The sequence below is a fragment of the Mesoplodon densirostris genome, chromosome 10 (assembly GCF_025265405.1).
Source record: "Mesoplodon densirostris isolate mMesDen1 chromosome 10, mMesDen1 primary haplotype, whole genome shotgun sequence".
NCBI classification, from domain to species: Eukaryota; Metazoa; Chordata; class Mammalia; order Artiodactyla; family Ziphiidae; genus Mesoplodon; species Mesoplodon densirostris.
In genome coordinates, this window is record NC_082670.1 from 52610931 (window position 1) to 52631515 (window position 20585).

The window sequence follows — 20585 nt, forward strand, 5'->3', positions numbered from 1 at the left end:
TTGAAATCTACTCTTAGACAGCTGCATGATCTTGAAAGTTACTTAATCTCTCTGTACATCAGTTTCCACATCATTACAATGAAAATTGTAATAATTCTATGTAGTTCAAAGTTATTATGAAAACTAAATGACTTAGAATTTATAAAGCACTTGCTATGTGCCAGGCATAGTTCTCAGTGCTTTATACTCTTTTAATCCCCCAAATTATTCTCATTGCACAGAAGAATTTGCTAAATAAATGAGATTTGACCTTCCAAATTAGATGATTAGAAGTGATAACCCAAATGATGCTAGGCATGAAGTCAGAGCAATGAGCAGATTGTCCTGTGTTACTCAGGACGTGGAATGATGCAGCAAACAAGAAATAGGTTTTCCAGGCCCAAGGGCTCTCAAACCCCCTTGCCATCACCATAACTGCCAGAATAGTGACTGCCATAGAGAAGGTAGCCAGCACAGAGGGAACAAGCCCAGTGCACTCCAGGGAGAGGGCAGAAAGCGGCAGCAGCTTGCAGCCATTCCCTTTGGCAGCAGCACGGGCAGCTGGTGTTGGGAATCCACTCATGCACACGCAGTGGATGAGAAAGACTTGACATCTATAGTTGCAAAGACCAGGAACTTAACAGGAGAATCTTTAAGCAACCATCCTTCTTCAAATAAAAGTAACGTGAGTTTGAAACCCAGTTCAAAGCTTAGAGCCTTTTCTCTTGGCTCCCCAGTCCCTTAGGCTCTTTGTGAATCCTTTATCTACCACATAAGTAGGTCTAGTGAAATCTCACCACCTGGAATAGCCACAGTCGGGGTACCCAGAGTGGAAGGGCCAGGTGAACAGCCCCTTACAGACTTCTGTGATGTTAAGCCATTAGTTCTGTTAAGATACACTACATCCGATGGGTTATTTTGGGCAACTCAAAGTCTGAATTTTCAGCAACATAAATGTAGCATAACACAAATTCATATAGATAATTTAAAAGTGTGTCCCTTCCTACAAGTAACAGACTTATAGGCTCTCAGATTTTAAAACTTCCTCGAAAAGCACAGGATTCAGCCACCAATCATCATCACCATCATCACCACCATAATCATCATAATGATCATCATCATCATCATGATCACCATCATGACCATCATCATCACCATCAACACAGATAACACTTGTGTGGTAGTTACCACATGCCAGGCACTGTTCTAAGTGTTTTGCAGGTTTAAATCTGTTTAATCCTCATAATGACCGTATGAGGTAAATACCATTTTATGGTGAGAGGACTAAGGCATAGAGGGCTAAGTGACTTAGGGCCTATAGTTCACAAGGGGCACAGCTGGGATTCAAATCCAGGCAGTCGCCCTTCCTCTCCAACACTCTCAATTCTCCAACATCTCTGATGTATCGCCAATGATGAGAAACACTATCTTGTGTCAACCCATTTGCTTTTCAGAGTCCTACTCTTGCCCAAGGTTTCCTTCAGGCTGAGATGAAAATCTGTCCCCCTGTGTTCTTTCCCTGTCTTTCAGTCCAGCATCATCTCCTTTTACAACGTTAGATTTGACTATAAGTCCACATAAAATAAATAAACAAAAACTTGGGGTGAATAAAAACAACTTCCCAAGTTGTAGGTGCATTAAACTGGTCACCTATCCCAGAAAGTATGCAGTGTAAGCATGCATCCACTCCTGCCCAGGAGCATGCTGCGGACACAGCTGCTGACCACTTTTCAGGGCTCAGCACACACAGCTCCTGGAGATCACCTGCCCCAGCCTCCCTGGCAGAGCCAGTCACTGCCTCCCCAGTGGCATTACTGTGCCAATCACTCTTACAGCACTTATCATAATCTCATACTACATCTGCATGACACATCAGCCTTTCCCCCTGAATTTGGCCACCCTGAGGGCAGCCTCACATCTGTCTGTCTTTGTGTTCTTAGCACCTCTCACAGCTCCAACGGGAATGGGATACCTACTTTACCTACTGTGGAATGGGAAGCTCACTTCATCCCCAGTCTCTTTGCTAAACTGATTCATCTCCAGACAAGTTCATTCGCTCAGCGCGTGTGTTGCAGACACATCACTTGCCAGATGTATGAGACACTGGGTATATAGTGAGCAGGACAGCCACAGCCTCTTCCTTCTCAAAAAGTTTACAGCCCAATGGGGGGGGTCGGGGGTCAACTAGCACTAGAACACACAGCAAAATGAGTGAACAAGGGTTTGTTGTGGTAGAAAGTAAAAGAGAGATAGGGTGGGTCATGGACCAGGATGCCCGGAATATTCCAGAGTATTCCAGGCAGATTTTTGCACAGGATGGAAGGCAGAGAAAAACTGCATGTGCTCTAGAAAGTGGCAGGTCCCTGAGCAGCATGAGTGGAAAGGAAAGAGACTAGAGATTCAAGTGAAGGACCTTCCTAAAAATTTGATCATGTCACTTCTGCCTGGAAATTTCAACCTTCTCTGTTGCTTATGTGATAGATACAAAATTTGTAGATAGGCCTTCAGACGTTGCACAGTTTCTTACAGCTTTATTTATCACTACTTTCAACAGAAATGTCTAGTCACCATTTTGCTTCAGTGCGTGTTATTTTCTTTCCTTCAGATATCTGATTATTTTACTCGCTTCACCCAGACTGCCTTTCCCATCAATTCCACCAGAGGACAGCCAGCCCATTTTCCAAGAACCATGTCCTTTCCTGTGACTTGAGCTAAAAGTGGCCTCCTCATCCTCCTCAGAATCCACCCAGCCACTGCCCGTGCCTCTCCTACAGGATTCAAATGTCCACTGGCTGGGGAAACCATAACTGCCATTCCTAGTCCTGGTGTCTCAGAGCACAACAACAGTGCCTTAGGCTTTTTCTTTCCACAGCATCTATCAAGACCTCTTTTATTTCAAGGCAATTGATGGGCCTGTAATGAATTCTTTTTCTATCTTTCTTTCATCTGTTTTTTTTTCCTAATTGCAAACCAATTTCTCAGCTCCCTATGGTTTTAAATGTAGGAAAAAAATTTAATTCCAGCTCAAGGCAAATTATTTCAAGACTTGTGAAAATCCCTGGTGAAACCTCCAAGCAACTTTATGATTTTACTTTGCTTCAACAACCCTGGGGCAATTCTTTTTCTTGAAGTATTTGGTTTTACTGGATTATGATTATTCTTACCCTGTTTAGGATGAAGGGGCTCCTCTGCCTCAGTGTGTCTCTGTCCCCACTTCTGTGACAACAGAACTGTCCTCAGAACAGCAGTCTCTAAGGTGGTGAAGCAAGGTATGCAGAGACTCACAGAGCAACCGGGATGAGAGCGAAAGTAGAACAAGGGAACAGACGCAACAATGAGGAAGGGCTTGGCTCATTAGAAATTCAGATGAAGGACATCCAGTTCTTGTAATTCTCTGCCCAAACCGACAAAGTACACTTCCCTCTGCAACTGCTTAATTAGCCGTCTTGGTTCATTTGCAAGTGACAGGTCAGGTCTTGTTAGAACAGAAATTCAGGTGAGTGGGCCTTAATCCTCAGGCTTCCCTTTTCAAACTGACTGCTAAAAATCTTAGAGCCTAATGTGTGGCCAGCTTGCATATTTTGATGGTCATTTCCTATGGACTCCGAGTCTACTTTGTTCCCAAACCTTGTTTTTCTTTTATGATAATCTGAGTACTATACATATCTTCATAAGCCACCTTACACTCTTTCTGGAGCAATCAAGATATAAACAAATTCTTGATTTATCCTCTCCAATATCTTTCTTCTCCTATAAATGTCTGCATTATTTTACAGAAGGGAGAACAGGGTGTTTAGAATAACATTTATTAGTTCAAAATCACAAATGCATGAAAGTTTTATAAACAGAATTAAGAATGAATTTTGTCACCCTCAAGACATTTATATAAATGAGCAGTTATTTTCATTTTTTCTTAGAACTATGCACTTTCTGAATAATTCAAGCATTACAAACATGCATTTTTAAATGTGTGAAATATTTTACAAAAAGATATGCCATGTGAACTTTTCAGACAACAGATTGCAAATTCTAAAATTGGTTAAAGGGCGGAAAACTCTTAAATTTACTTTACGCCTGCCAGGTGTTAGCAAGGGAGTGGTGTTGAGAGAAGGCACAACAGATCCAGTGAGCGTGGACTTCAAAACTGGACAAGCAGAACCCACACCCACCACTGGTGTCTCTTTTACACTAGCCAGGTGGTTATACGTACCCATGAGGTCATCTAACTTTTAAGTTACAATTAAATTTGGTGAAAACTGATCAAGAGCTCACCGAATAGAGTATACGGTGAACAGGAAGCAAAAGTCAAAGTTGGAAACGTATAATCTCTCAGGAAATTAGAAATGTAGACAAGTCTTTCCAAAGCACAGAAAAAAATAATGCTACAATGTTGAAAGAAGGTACTTTGGGAAGAAAGGGATCACTTCTGGAATGGAAGATAAAGGAAAGCTTTTTTATGGTGGTGCTATCATTAGATCTTGGTCCTGGAAATAGGTAAGATTTTATAGAAAAGAAACTTGGGAGAAGGACAAATTTGAGAAAAAGCAAAAAGTAGAAATATTTGACATTCTGGTTACATCTTAGGATGTACAGTGAGAAAGAATGGAAACTATTGATACAACCAAATCTGTATGCTGAGTCACTGTGCTTCCTTTACTAAGAAAGAGTGAACTTGATGTGTGGCACCCACTCATGACTATCAGTGAGCAGTAGGCCAGGAAGACTGTTTTAGCCATGTGGAGATGGACAAAGAGTAAGTGATGCTGAAATAGACAGGTGAGAAGAAGAGAGTTCCTGGGGTGAGGGTGGGGTTATAGGCTTAAAAACAGAGAAGAAGGAAGAGGAAAAAAATATTTTAAGGCCATGTTTTCTTCAAATCAATGCTTATCCAGCTATTTTTTGAATTTAACTTCCCAAGTCATTTAAAAGATATCTCAGTGGTTAGAGGCACACATTGCAAAGATGGAGTATTTGGTTAGATCTGTACCTACCATTAGTTGGCTGTATGATCTCGAGAAAGCCATTTAACTTCTCTGTGCCTCAACTGGAGGAGAAGTGATGGGGTCGACCTGTGCCCCTGGGAGGAGACACAGAAGAGGAAGATAATATCACGGGTTCAGAGATCCTCCTTGGGGAGTGAGGGGTTCGAACCACACATTGGGAACCCCGGAACTGGGGGCCGACACTGGAAAGATGAGTCCCCTTAGCTGATTTGAAAACCAGTGGGACTTACAGGAGGGCTGTAAGAAATCAAGACTCTGCCCATGAAGAGTATTCACACATTTGCTTACTCATGGGAACAAGGCAGAGGAAGCAGATTGAAACTGCCTGTGGCTCCGGTTGGTTTCCTGCGACCACCCCAGTGCACACCCCAGCCCATGCCGCATGCCTGCTCTAGCCCCTCTAGATCCAGCACAGTCCCCCACTAGAGTGAAGGTTGCCACAGTTGAGGAGGGTTCACACTTGGAGGGGGACAGAGCCAGCTTGGATCCAACACAGCATCCAAACAGAGTGAGGGTGGCCTTTACTGGCTTTCACAGAGGTGGTGGGTCTAGCTTAGACCCAACCCTCAGGGCTTCTGCTCCAGCAACTCGGGCCCCACCTTGCCCCTGATAGAGCAGTGATGGCCACTAAGTACAGGAGAAGCCCTGGCTCACACATGGCTCTGGCTCTATCCCCTCTGTCTCTAGCCCCACCCCCAACCATAGTGAGAGCTGCCAGCACACTCTGTGGGAAGACATGACCTCAGGCTCACATCAGATCCAGTTCTCCCACCAAAGCCACTGGGCACACACAGACTGCATAGGTATGCTCCCACACAAGGACATGCCTTCAAGACTGGATTAGGTAACTGTTTCATGTAATTTCACGTGGGAAAAGAATAGATGAACACAGTGAGTATTTTAACAAAAAAACTAGAAAATATAAAACAGAACCAGTCAGAGCTGAAGACTACAATACCTGAAATGAAAAACACAATACAAGTAATAAACCACAGACTAGACAATACACAAGAATGTATAAGTGATCTGGAAGATAGAATAATAGAAATCACCCAATCAGAACAGCAAAAAGTAAAGCAAATTTAAAAAGTGACAATTGAATAAGGGACCTCTAGGACAAACATCAAGCATACTAACATCTGCATTATAGAGATCCCAGAAGGAGAAGAGCGAGAGACAGGGGTCAAAAATGTATTTGATAAAATTATGGCTGAAAACTTCCCAAACCTTTAGAAAGAACAGATATTCAGGTATGAGAAGCACAGAGGGTCCCAAACAAGATGAACCCAAAGAGACCCACACCAAGGCATATCATAATTAAAATGGCAAAAGTTCAAGAGAAAGAGAGAATTCAAAAGGCAGCAAGAGAAAAATACAGTCACATACAAGGGAACCCCCATAAGGCTATCAGCTGATTTTTCTGCAGAAACTTTGCAGGCCAGGAGGGAGTGGCAGATATATTTAAAGAGTTGAAAGTAGAAAAATCTAAAACCTAGGATACTCTACCCAGCAAGGTTATTATTCACGATTGAAGGAGAGATAAAGAGCTTTTCAGACAAGCAAAAATGAACAGAGTTCATCAGTACTAAAATGACCCTACAAGAAGTGTTAAAGGGTCTTCTTTAAGTGGCAAAGAAAAGGCTACAACAAGAAGTAAGAATTTCGAGGAAAGAAAAAAATTCCACTAGTAAAGGCAAATATATAGTATAGGTTGTGGATCAACCACTTAAATAAGCTAGTAGAAAGATTTGAAAAAAGTTGTATAATCAACTATAACTACAACAAACTGTTAAGGGATAAACATGAAGATGACATCAAAAAGACACAACATGGGGGAGGGGAGTAAAAAAATGTAGATCTTTTAGAATGTGTTTGAACTTAAATAATTATCAGTTTAAAACAAGTAGATATAGTTATAAGTCAACATATATATAAACCCCATGGTAACCACAAATCAAAAACCTACAATAGGTACACAAAAACAAGAGAGAAAGTAACACAAATATACTACTAAAGAAAACTATCAAACCGTAGGGAAAGAAACAAAAAGAAGAACAGAGAAGAACTACCAAAACAACCAGCAAACAATGAACAAAATGACAAGAAGTACACACCTATCAATAATCACTTTAAAAGTCAATGGACTAAGTGCCCCAACCAAAAGACATATGGTGGCTGACAGGATAAAACAACAAGACCCATCTATATGCTGCTTAGTGAAGAAATGCACTTCAGAGCTACAGACACCAACAGACTGAAAGTGAAGGGATGGAAAAAAATATTTCATGGAAATGGAAACGACAAGAAAGCTGTTGTAGCAACACTCATATCAGACAGAGTAGACTTTAAAACAAAGTCTACAACAAAAGACAAAGAAGAGCATTACGATAAAAGGGATCAATACAAGAAATGGATAAAAATTCGTTAACACATACGCACCTATTATAGATGAACATAAATATATAAAGCAAATACTAACAGGCATAAAAGGAGAAGTTAACAAGAATACAGTAACAGTAAGGGACTATATTACTGTACAGTGGGGACTTTAACACCTCACTTACATCAATGGACAGATCACCCAGAGAGAAAATCAATAAGGAAACAGTGGTCTTAATCACACATTAGATCAGTTGGACTTAATAGATATATACAGGACATTTCATCCAAAAACAGTAGAATATATGTTACTTTCAACTACACATGGGACATTCTCCAGGACAGATCACATGGTAATCCACAAAACAAGTCTCAACGAATTTAAGAGGATAGAAATTATATCAAGCATTTTTTCTAACCACAGTGGTTTGAAACTAGATATCAATTACAGGAAGAAAAATAGAAAAATGAACACCGGAGAGTAAACAACATGTTACTAAAAAAAATCAATGGGTCACTAAAAAAAAAATCAGAGGAAATTAGAAAATACCTTGAGACAAATGAAAATAAAAACACAATTTTCCAAAATCTATATAGGATGCAGCAAAAGCAGTTTGAAGAGGGAAGTTTATAGTGATACGGGCCTATCTCAAGAAACAAGAAAAACTCAGATAAACTACCTAACAATTCATCTATAGGAATTAGAAAAATAAGAAGAAACAAGGCCCAAAGTCAGCAGAAGGAAGGAAATAATAAAGATCAGAGAGAAAATAAATAAAATAGTGACCAAAAAAACAATAGAAAACATCAATGAATCCAATGCTGGGTTTTTTTTGAAAATATAAAATTGATAAGCCTTTAGCCAGACCCATCAAGAAAAAAAGAGAGAGGATTCAAATAAACAAAATAAGAAGTGAAAGAGGAGAAATAACAACCAATATCAAAGAGATACAAAAAATCTAAAGAGAATACTTCAAACAGTTATATGCAAACAAATTGGAAATCCTAGAAGAAATGGATATATTTCTAGAAATATACAATCTTCCAAGACCGAATGAGGAGGAAATTGACAACCTGGACATACAGATCACTAGTAGTGAAATTGAATTAGTAGTTTAAACAATTCTCTGCCAACAAAAGTCCAGGACCAAACAGGTTCACGAAGGAATTCTACCAAACTTTCAAAAAAGAGCTAATGCCTATCCTTTTCAATCTACTACCAAAGATTGAAGAGGAGGGAACACTCCAAAATTCATTCTACAAGGCCATCATTATTCTGATTCCAAAACCAGACAGAGACACTACAAAAAAAGAAACATACAGGCCAATATTTCTGATGAACATAAATGCAAAAATTCTCAACAAAACACTAGCAAACCAAATTCAATAATACATAAAAGGGTCATACACCATGATCAACTGGGATTTATTCCAGGGTCACAAGGATATCTGCAAATCAACTAATGTGATACACCCCATTAACAAAAGGAAGGATAAAATTCACATGATCACCTCAATAGACTCAGAAAAAGCATCTGACAAAATTCAACATCCATTCATGATAAAAACTCTCATCAAAGTTGGTATAGGGAACATATCTCAACATAATAAAGATCATATATGACAAACCCACACCTAACATCACACTCAATGGTGAAAAGCTGAAAGCTTTTCCTCTAAAATCACAAACAAGACAAAGATGTCCACTCTCCTCACATGCATTTAACACAGTATTAGAAGTTCTAGCCACAGCAATCAAACAAGAAAAAGAAATAAAAGGCATCCCAATTGGAAGGGAAGAAGTAAAACTGTCAGTAGTTGCAGATAACATGATACTATATATATATATAAAACCCTAGAGTCTCCAACCAAAAACTATTGGAACTAATAAATGAATTCAGTAAAGTTGCAAGATACAAGATTAATATACAAAAAATGTTGCTTTTCCATACACTAATAATGAACAATCAGAAAGAGAAAGCAAGAAAACAATCCCATTTAAAATTGCATCCAAAAGAATAAAATACATAGAAATAAACTTAACTGAGGAGGTAAAAGACTTATACTCTAAAAACTATATGACATTGACATGGGGAGGGGGAAGGGTAAGCTGAGACAAAGTGAGAGAGTGGCATGGACATATATACACTACCAAACGTAAAATAGATAGCTGGTGGGAAGCAGCCGCATAGCACAGGGAGATCAGCTCAGTGCTTTGTGAGATGGGATGGGGAGGGTGGGAGGGGGGAGATGAGGGAGTGGGGAGATGTGGGGACATATGTATGTGAATGGCTGATTCACTTTGTTATAGAGCAGAGACTGACACACCATTTTAAAGCAATTATACTCTAATAAAGATGTTAAAAAAAACAACTATATGACACTGATGAAGGAAATTGAAGACACCACAAAGAAATGAAAAGATATCCTGTGTTTGTGGATTTTAAGAATTAATATCATTAAAATGTCCATACTACCCAAGCAATCTACAGAGTTAGTGGAATCCCTATCAAAACACCTATGATATTTTTCACAGAACTAGAACAAATAATCCTAAAATTTGTATGGAACCACAAAAGACCCTGGATAGCCAAAGCAATCTTGAGAAAAAAGAACAAAGCTGGAGGGGTCAAACTCCTTGACTTCAAACTGTACTACAAAGCTACAAGTGATCAAAACAGTATGGTATTGGCACCAAAAAAGACACATAGATCAAGAGCCCAGAAAAGAACCCACAAACTTACAGTCAATTAATCTATGACAAAGGAGGCAAGAATATACAATGGGGAAAAGACAGTCTCTTCAATAAGTGGTGTTGGGAAAACTGAACAGGTACATGTAAAAGAATGAAATTAGAACATTTTCTCACACTATATACAAAAACAAACTCAAAATGGATCAAAGACCCAAATGTAAGACTGGAAACCATAAAACTCCTAGAAGAAAACACTCCTTGACATAACCTGTAGCAATATTTTTTTGGTTCTGTCTCCTAAAGCAAAGGAAACAAAAGCAAAACTAAACAAATGGGATATAATTAAACTTAAAAGCTTTTGCATAGCAAAGAAACCATCAACATAATGAAAAGCCAACCTACTGAATGGGAGAAAATATTCACAAATGATGATGATCAGTAAGGGGTTAATATCTAAAATATATAAATAGCTAATACAAATCAATATCAAAAAAACAAACAATCTGATTAAAAAATGGGCAGAAGACCTGAATAGACATTTTTGCAAAGAAGACATACAGATGGCCAACAGGGACATGAAAAGATGCTCAACCTTGCTAATCATCAGGGAAATGCAAATCAAAACCACAATGAGATATCACATCACACCTATCAGAATGGCTCTCATCACAAAGACAACAAATAACAAATGTTGGCAAGGATGTGGAGAAAAGGGAACGCTGCTGGTGGGAATGTAAACTGGTGCAGCCACTATGGAAAACAGTATGGAGGTTCCTCAAAAAACTAAAGATAGAACTACCATATGATCCCGTAATTCCACTCCTGGGTATATATCCAAGGAAAACAAAAACACCAACTTGAAAAGTTACGTGCACCCTGATGTTCATAGCAGTATCATTTACAATAGCCATAATATGGAAGCAACCTAAGTGCCCATCAACAGAATTATGTAGATGATATACATATCACATGTATATCATATACACACACACACACACACACACAAACACACACACACAATGGAATTCACTAAGCCATAAAAGAGAATGAAATATTGCCATTTGCAACAATATGGTTGGACCTAGAAATTATTAACCTTAGTGAAATAAATCAGAGAAAGACAAATCCTGTATGTTATCACTTACATGTGGAATCTAAAAAATAAACAAATGAATATGTATAACAAAACAGAAACAGACTCACAGAGAATAAACTAGTGGTTACCAGAAGGGAAAGGGAAGTGAGGAGGGGTGATATAGGGGTAGTGGATTAAGAGGTACAAACTACTATGTATAAAATAAATAAGCTACAAGGATATATTGTACAGCACAGGGAACATAGCCAATGTTTTACAATAACTATAAGTGGAGTATAATCTTAAAAAGATTGAATCATTATGTTGTACCACTGAAACTAATATAATATTGTAAATCAACTATACTTCAATAAAAAAAATTTTGTAAATGTTGTAGTTCTCTGGTAAGTTTAGTGGATATAACAAAAGCCAGTAGGGCTGTATTACCACATGAGCTCATAAACAAATTTACTTAACAAGTATACCACAGTTGACTTTGGAGTCTGGCTCCCGGGGTTCAAATCCCATCCCTGACATTTACTAATTTACTGTGCTAAATAAGCTGTCTTCATTATTATTGGCATTTCTGTGTTATTCCCTAAACCTCCATGGATAGCCTCTAATCTCTTGACTCTCTAAAGTCTTACAGAAGCTAAACCAAAAAGAAACATTTAGAGATAAATTCAAGCAGCAGTACCATTCTTTCTCTGTCTATTAAAAAAATAAAAATGCTATTGTAAAAATAGCCCAAACTCACTCCTTCCTTCCCCCTGTTTTTGGTGAGATATAATTTGCAGCAAGCATCAAAAGTGGTGCTGTAGCAAGTGGGCAGCCTGAAAAGTGGGGAAGGGGAGACGAAGGGAAAGGTGATGAACAGTGTTTTGGAGAAATCAACTTCCCTAGGGCTCTGCAGTGTCAAACATTGGGCATTCAAAAGAAGAGAGCTCTGTTTCTATACTGAAATGCTTTTGCTGATTAGGACACATGGCACTGAACAGAGGATAAAGCGGGCCCCAGGCATGAGAGCAAAAGAATGAAAAGGCTGTGGATACAGAGTCTTGCATCCTGAACCTGAACCAGGTATGAAAGAAACAGCTAGAAGAAAGACAAAACATAAGAAAGAACAAAGAAAAATAGACTTATCGTTCATATGATGTTAAATGGATTCCTTTGGAAACATGTGATTTCTGTCGTTAATGGACGCACATCCTTTGAAAACACTACCTGTTGTTTGCTTGACTGAACGTTCAAAAGGCACAGAAGTCTTTTAAGATCTGAATAGTCCCTAGGAGAAAGAATAACACAAGGGGATATGGGGATATGTGTATACATATAGCTGATTCACTTTGTTATACAGCAGAAACTAACATGACATTGTAAAGCAATTATACTCCAATAAAGATGTTAAAAAAAAAAGAAAGAATAACACAGTGTCAACCAACAGAAGACTCCAGGTGAACTAGTCATGTTACCCACTAGTAACATGGAGCACTGCCACTTGGAGGCCTGCTTTTATAGACTGAAACATATACATGCTAAACGTTTCTGTAGAACTCTAGAAATGCACAAACATTTCAGTAAACCCTGTACCCCAGAGCAGCAGTTGTCAAGGATCTGCCCTATTTCTCAAAAAGCCATTAAATCTGGTTGCTGGCCACTGCCTGAGTTAATAATTAGCAAAGACTCAGCAGTGAGTTACCTGGTGATGATTCCTTGTTGTTTTTTATTGGTTGATTTTTCTGTGGTCTTCACTTTTTTGTCTTGATCAGGCATTGTAAAACATCAATGCCCCAGAATTAACATCACATTCCTTTCAAAGTAAACTAGAAGGAAAAACTTTAGTTGGGTTATGTGCTCCAAAATATTCTCAATTAATGCAGGCAAAATTCACTTATAACATTTATTTAAATATGCACAAACTAACATTTATTTGTAATACAGTAATATAAATGCTAATATGAATAACACTTACTATTTATCATTCAAAGGACTTTGAATATACTTAGGGCATAGCTTATAATTATAGTAGTATCTTAGCCTATATTTTCTGAGTCATTCTTGATTTCAAATATTCTGACCCATTACCCCAACAAGTACTGTTCTGCTTGTCAGGAAAAGTGCCCCGATTTGGGGTTTCCAAAATATACATAAGCAAATACTTGAAGTCCAACTGACACTTTTATGCCATCTTACTTGTCTTTCTTGGCAAGTTTCCTTAACAGTAGAGTATGCTGTTACTTCAGGGAGTTCCTCTCTCATCATGGGTCATGCCCTTAAAAATCCCAGAGAAAGCTCCACCCACTTGCAAATAAGCATTACAGTGTCAGGGCAACACATAAAATGTCCTTGGGTTTCCAGAATTCCTAAAGTTTTCGAGCTGAATCCCCATGTGGGTCAACTCTAGTCATAACCTCTTCTGCAAGAATTGGTTCAGTCTTGCACAGCCCCTGAACTCACTCAAACATCCTGTTAAAAATAAGACAATGGGCACAATCAAAATGGAGTTGTTTATGCTAATCTTTGGGTCACCAAACTTAACTTAATTACAGTTTCGTCTCTCCCAGAAATGGAATCTTAAACTAGCCAATCAGGAATCTCCTGATCAGCACTAGTTAGGTAAGCTGCCTGATAAAACCCTCTATCCTCTTTAGGAAAAGCAACCTTGAAATAACCAATCCCTTTTTTGACTAACTCCTAATGAAGAATAACTTCCTTGTTCCTGCCCTCTTCTGCCTATAAAAGTCTTTCATTTGTACAGTTCCTCAGAGCTCCTTTCTATCTGCTAGATCAAATGCTGCCCATTCATGACTCACTGAATAAAGCCAATAAGAGCTTTAAAATGTACTCAATTGAATTTTGTTTTTTAACCATCCAGTCAGTGAGGCTACCAGCCTGGGAACACAACCCAATAGGCATCTCACTCTTCTGAATTAGGCTTTGTAGTCATTATGGTTGGTCACCCTTCCTAGGATAAATTTTAATACTATTTCCCACTCCTACTCAAGAGGTTATTATGAGTTCACCAATGGAGAACAATTAATTTGTTTACCCCTTTTCCTTAATCAATTCCTGACTAAATTGTTTTAGAGTAGAAACAAAAAGAAAGTTGAAGATATTCATACTTTCAATTACATAGCAAATACAAAATTAAATGTACTATTGGTTTAATTCTTGATTGGATGTAAAATTTTCCAGTTGTGCTTCAATGCTACTGCTTGACTTCAGAGCGTTTTTCAGGCATGAAAAATCATGCATTATTGTCCTATAATTGCATGCCTCAATGTATTATGAAATTGATGGTCAAAATCCAAGTGTTTCAGAGGTATTTAGAGGCAAAGGGAATGTGCCAATGGGTATTTTACTGCAACAAAATCTAGTGAAATTTAATTTTGTGAAATGAACAGACACAGTTTATCTAATGATTTAAAAATTATTTTCCCAATATTGTTGTCATACTTATGACAAATAGTTGACCTGGAACTAAGAGCTGAAAAGCGAGGCTCTCATCACAGATGCACACCAGAAAAAGCACAATATCAATATTTTAGGATTGTGTCCAGGACCTAGCACCATGGCTTCATTCCTTCAACAAATATTTATTGAATGCTTACTATGTCCAATCTCAGACTGAAAACTACTAAAGATAAAAGAGGCTATCCCAGATATAGGATTCTACTACAAGCAAAGAAAAACCCACTTAGGAACTTTAAACTATGTTTTGTGAGATATTCAGATAGAGAGATGATTTAGCATCTGTTTAAAAGAAAGAAAGAAAAAAGGAAGGAACAAAGGGAGGAGTAGGGAGGAAAAGAGGAAGAATGGATGATTTGTACATAATTTTTCAAAAGCAAGAGATCCAAGTGCTTTCCATATATAGATATTAAAATGCCCCAAAAGTTCTAAAATAAATGGAAATCCAGTGAAAATAAATATAAACTAACTTCATTTTTCCCTGAAGAACAGAGGGAAAATTCCACATAGACACACTGGCCTGTCAGCTTCAAATTCTGCTCAAACCATAGCTCCAGACCATTTTAGAAACAAGGACGTGAAAGTCACAGTGATTAGTACATGAAAATGTGTGGAAAAGCTCATAGGCTTCTGATGCTAGATGATATCTCCCACAATCAAACCCTGCTAAACACTCTGTCTTATTCCCTTGTTTAATCTCTGTAAGTTTATTGACCCAGTGTGTGAACAGGAAATAATCCTCTAATAGTTTTATCAATTTAAGATCAGCTTCTACTCTGTGAGCTGGAAGAGTGAAAATAGATAACTGTCTGGAAATGTTTCACTTAATTAAACAGTAAACAAATTCACCAGAATCAGAAGAAATAGGCAATTACCTTTAGGATAAAAAACAAAATCCTTTCCACTTGATGGCTGTTAAAATGGAAGCTGTTCCAAAAAAAAAAAAAAAAACTTCAAGAACTTGGGAATACTATAAAATATTTAATTTAATCCCATCTTTAATTAACAAAAATGATAACACTATACCAAAGGCTATAGTTCAACACTGGTGGGTGGCAGGGAGGGCAGTTCATCTCTTAGGTCATTTCCTAGAAGCAAACAACTTTCTGAGGAAGTGTTCCTCAGAGGGCAAGTGAGGGCAAGAGCTGTGCAGGTAGAGTTTGCCTCAGAGCCACTGTCCAAACCTGAGGGAAGGAGTGGTTGGTAAAGGGCCCTGAGGGAGGTCCTAGCCCCTCAGATGTAAGGGAGCAGGACCTATGGGGCTTTCCTGGGGCAGATCCCTCCCCCATCCTCTGCTGTAGCTCCTCTCTGAAGTAGTATCTGATGCACATTTCCTGACTTGTTTGACAGATGCTAAAACCACCATCAAAAGGAAGAAATTAACTAGTTGATGATCGTAAGCACCTATTGGCACCTAAGGATTGATAATGTTAATACCCTGTAACCTCACCATCAACCAACCAGACAACTGTGCATGAGCAGATCATATACCCTGGGACTCCCCTCCCTCACCTGGCCTTTAAAAATGTTTTGCTGAAACACATCGGGGAGTTTAGGCTTTTTGAGCACTAGCTGTCTGGACTCCTTGCTGGCCCCTGCAATAAAGACTGCACTTTCCTTCACCACAGCTGGGTGTCAGTAGATTGGCTTTACTGTGAGTGGACAAGCAGACCTGAGTTTGGTTCTGTGACACAGGCACTGTTGACTGGGGGCAAAGAGACTCCAGTAGCTTGAGCAGTCCTCCCCCAAAGAGACCCAGGAGCTGGCTGTTAGAAGCAAAAGAACTTTGAAGCCAGTACCTGGGGCACACAAACAGTCCTTAGGGATGGGGGCTCTGTGGATGCCCACATCCCCCAAGGATGAGCATGGGTGATGGGGCTGCAAAGGGCCTGGCTGCAGATGCACACAGAGCAGAGTCGAAGGCAGTTCCCTCTTGCTTTGACTCTGACTTCTCTGAGCTCTTCCATCATCTCCCTCACCCTCAGCCCACTGCAGCTCAGCTCCTTCAGGTCACTCAGCCTCAGCTCAGATGTCGCCTCCTTGCTGAGGACTATTCTGTGACCCATTCACCACCACATGCTCACACTCGCCACTCCACTCTGTTTTATTTCCTTGTGGGGCTCATCAACATCAGGAGAACTCCTAGCCATTCACTGGTCTCCGTGCACTTGATAATAAGCCCCATGTGGGCAGGGACTGTGTTTGCTTTATCCCCACACACAGAACAGCAAGTGGCACAGGGTAAGTACAGCGTACGGACTCAAAAAATATTTGTGTCACAATCAGTAAGGAGTGGCTCAGGTATTTTTACCAAAGTTTGTGAGTTATTTGCTTTTTAACAATTACTAATTTTGGGATTAGAACCTTGCTTGACTACCCACCACCCCCCACCCCCAACCAAGCCTGGTGCTCCTCCTCAGAGCCCAGGGAAGCCTGTACTCCCCACACTGCAAACCTGTGCAAAAAGTATGGCAATTGCCTGATGACCCCATAAAGCCGGATGGGGCCTCCTGTGTTCACCAGACACATGGTAGGCAAACAATAAATATTTATTGAAAAAAATTAATGAATGGATGAATAAATAAAAGAATTATTTTTAAAAACCAATGTCATTATTCCTTTAGTTCAAAGATCTTTCATAAAGCTTCCTTATAAGTCAAATCAATTGATAAGTATTTGTAATGCTATAATAATACTGAACACATTCAGGAATGATCTAACTTATTCAATCTTCAGGAGGAAAATTGGAGTCCTAAATAAGAAAATATTCATGAACAGTGCTTCTCAAATTATCCATAAAGTTTTTTTTTCCAATCTATTATGGATCAACACTTTTGGTCCATATCGTATCCAGGAAAATAAGCCCATCACTGATCATGTGCTTGGATAGCACAGCAATGTCAAAGTGCTATAAACATTTCTCAATGCTTGCTCTCAATTTTGTATTTCTCCCTCACGGACCAGTAACATACTAGTCTGAAGATTACCTCAATAGCACTGGCCTAGGTACCTGAGGGTTCTCCTTTCAAATAACAATATTGTTTTCACAGTGACCCTAGATGAGCCTCTGAGAATCACTGCCCTATGTGGAGTGCCTGAAAGGACTAACCCAGTCGCTGTCAATTCCAGGACAACCAGGGGAGGGTGAGAGTGGCTGAATGCACTATGTCCTATTTCTCTAGGGGTCTCTGTACAGTTTCATTTGAAAACAAGGTTCCACTGCTAAAAATAAAAATAGAAAACCACTCATTTTCTAACATCTATTTTACAGATGAGATGAGGCCAGAGATTATGATACTTGCTACACAAACACTTGTATTCATTTATTCATATTGAGATTTTCCTTTGATTCTAAATGGAAAAGGTGAAATTTAGTATTTTTTCTTAAAATGGAATGGGTATAGAAGTGAAAGATTACATATAAAATACAAGTGCATATTACTTTAAGGACAGAAACATTCAGTATCTTTCCTCTGTACCTGTCAGTCATGGAGCCCAAGTACTATCTCAGATCAGATATCAAACAGTTTGGTGTTTACAGCCCTAGTCGAGTACAGGCATAATCAGAGTTCTGACTCATTGTTGAATTTTTAAACCCATTTTAAAGAAGAAACTCTCGAAAGTAATTCATATCTCTTGATGTCACCTGAAATTTGGGTTAATACTAAAAGAAAGTCCCCAGAGACACACACCTCACTCAGTAATTGCAGGGTAAACACATATGACAGAGATATTATCCATGCCATGGTAAAATTAATTGATTGTATTTCATCTAAATTGTGCAATATAAACCCACTAACTAAATAACATGGCAAGTATTTGTGATATGGTTTTCAGATTCTCTGCCCAGAAATTCCTTTTTATACCGCAATTGCCTTAGCTGCTTGAGAGATCCTTAAATGGCCTCATCTTTTCTAAAGATAAAACAGAAAAATCATTTGATTCATTTTGGGAAATAGCTTCATATCCCACAGATACATGTTTTTCCTTCTAATCACTTAGGTTGCATCTTTGTAACTATTCCATTTTATTTACTACCTTTACTAATGGTTAAAAAAAATAAAACCAGCACTTAGAACATAATAGCAGTAAGAGTTTGGCATGACTAAGGTTAATTACCACTTTGCTACATCAGCTTTATTATTTTTGAAAAGGCACTAAAATAAAGTGTCATGAACCCTACCACGGAAGTTAGAACTTCTTGTACCAACAACAGGGAGTCCTTCTTTCCTTGGCTGAATGACAGCTAACCTCCATGTTAGATGTCAAGATGCAGTCTGTCTGTGCTCAGGTAGGTATTAAAAACTTACAGAACTTTCAGCCCCATAAATAGCTGGAAATGCAAAATGAAAAATCATTACTCCAATTCCTTTACTGTAGACATATTTCCTTAAAATCTTTTTAAAATTTGAAAAAAAGTGGTTAAAATAAGATATAATTTTAAATAAGATATAATTCACATAGAGCAACCAGAAATAAGGAAAATGTGTTTACGTGTATTGGTTAAATGCAACTGGACCCTGGCATCCTTACAAATACACATCCATTCATCCTGGTTCACTCATGAGAACTAGGTAGGTGTTGTATTTTAATACCATCATATGGTGCCAAACAAAGATGCAGTTGCTACAGAACTGCCATTGGCAGAAGTGGCATCAGCCAGGGCAAGTACTGTCATGGCCTTGCTCCCAAGTCAGCAGACTTGACACCTTCCTTATGCACACTTCATTCTTTAAACAACCTTCTATTTTCTAGTTAAACAAGCACTTGAGGGTAAAAGAATAAAAAGTGATAAGAGTATTTTGACTGTCTCCCACTCATTCCCCTGAATATTTATTGAGCACCTGCTACAGGTTAGACACTCCCTTAGGAGTTTGCCTTCATCTTCTTCTGGTGAAGTCCACAAGTCCCAAGGTGGACTGAGAGTGCTGTTCCAAAGTCAACTAGAATATATGACAATAGGCACCATTATCATTTTCCTATTTTGAAGATGTATTCCCATTTTAACTCATATCTTTTGTGATAAAGGGTAATGCCTGCAGATAGGAATGGATTGCCTGGGGGCCCCCTCAACTGCCACTGCACAATATTTGTGATAGTCTGTGCTCATGCCTTGTGTGGCTGCTCACCCAAGTCTATTCGTGACAAAGGGTAGAATGAACCTAAGACCCATGTATTAAGTAGTGATACTGTAAAGGGGAAAAAAGGTCCAGATGGCATGAAGAAATAATTAATATTAATTTATATTAATAATTTTATATTAAATAATAATTAAATTAATTTAACAATTAAATATAATTTATTATAATAAATTTATAATAATTAATAATTTATATTAACCAGTCAATGAAAATAAATAAAGTAGCACACCAAATTTCTCTTTATTCATTGACCTCCAAACATAGTAAGATTACATTCAATTCTCTGTTTCTGTGAGACAGAGAAAGGTGACAATATTTATTCATTCCTTCAAGAAACAATTTTTGATCTCCTCATATATGTCAGGCACTGATGATACTGCACTCAATAAGACGTGGTAAAAAAAAAAAAAACGCCTTCTCCCCAAAGTTAGCCATAATGGAAATAAGTCATGATAAATAAGTGAGTATGGATTCAGCCCAATCCCCTAGACCCTCAAAGAGTAAAGAGAACACCGGGTAAACACACTGATGTTCCTAATAATTGGTGGCACTGAATAACTTTTGTTTCATCTAATAACATTTCTTTTAAGTGTATTTTTAATTTATTGTGTGCTGACTGTGCACAAGACACTACTGGATGCTGCAAAAACATCCATCCATAACTCAGCAAGTGTGGGAAATGAGAAATATGTAGGTTAAACAACATGAAACTGCTGATATTGGGCCTTAAAAAAAAAAGAACAATTTCTTATGGTTCGGCCTAATACAAGGGATTAAATAAGAACACTAGAAATGTCAAAAAGCAGAGAAAATTAGTTTCCCAAGGAGATTATAAATTGAAT

At 38.4% G+C, this 20585-nt stretch overlaps 1 protein-coding gene across 1 annotated transcript in view; it reads right to left on the bottom strand.

The window, feature by feature from the left end:
* NEK10 (NIMA related kinase 10) overlaps positions 1-20585 on the bottom strand; it is a 290867-nt gene that overhangs the window by 263760 nt on the left and 6522 nt on the right. The window contains exons 3-4 of the mRNA XM_060109508.1: positions 12831-12954; positions 12356-12416 (exon numbers count right to left, since the gene is read on the bottom strand). Coding sequence (XP_059965491.1) covers positions 12356-12416; positions 12831-12904 — 135 coding nt within the window. The 5' untranslated portion in view covers positions 12905-12954. The remainder of the gene's footprint in view (positions 1-12355; positions 12417-12830; positions 12955-20585) is intronic.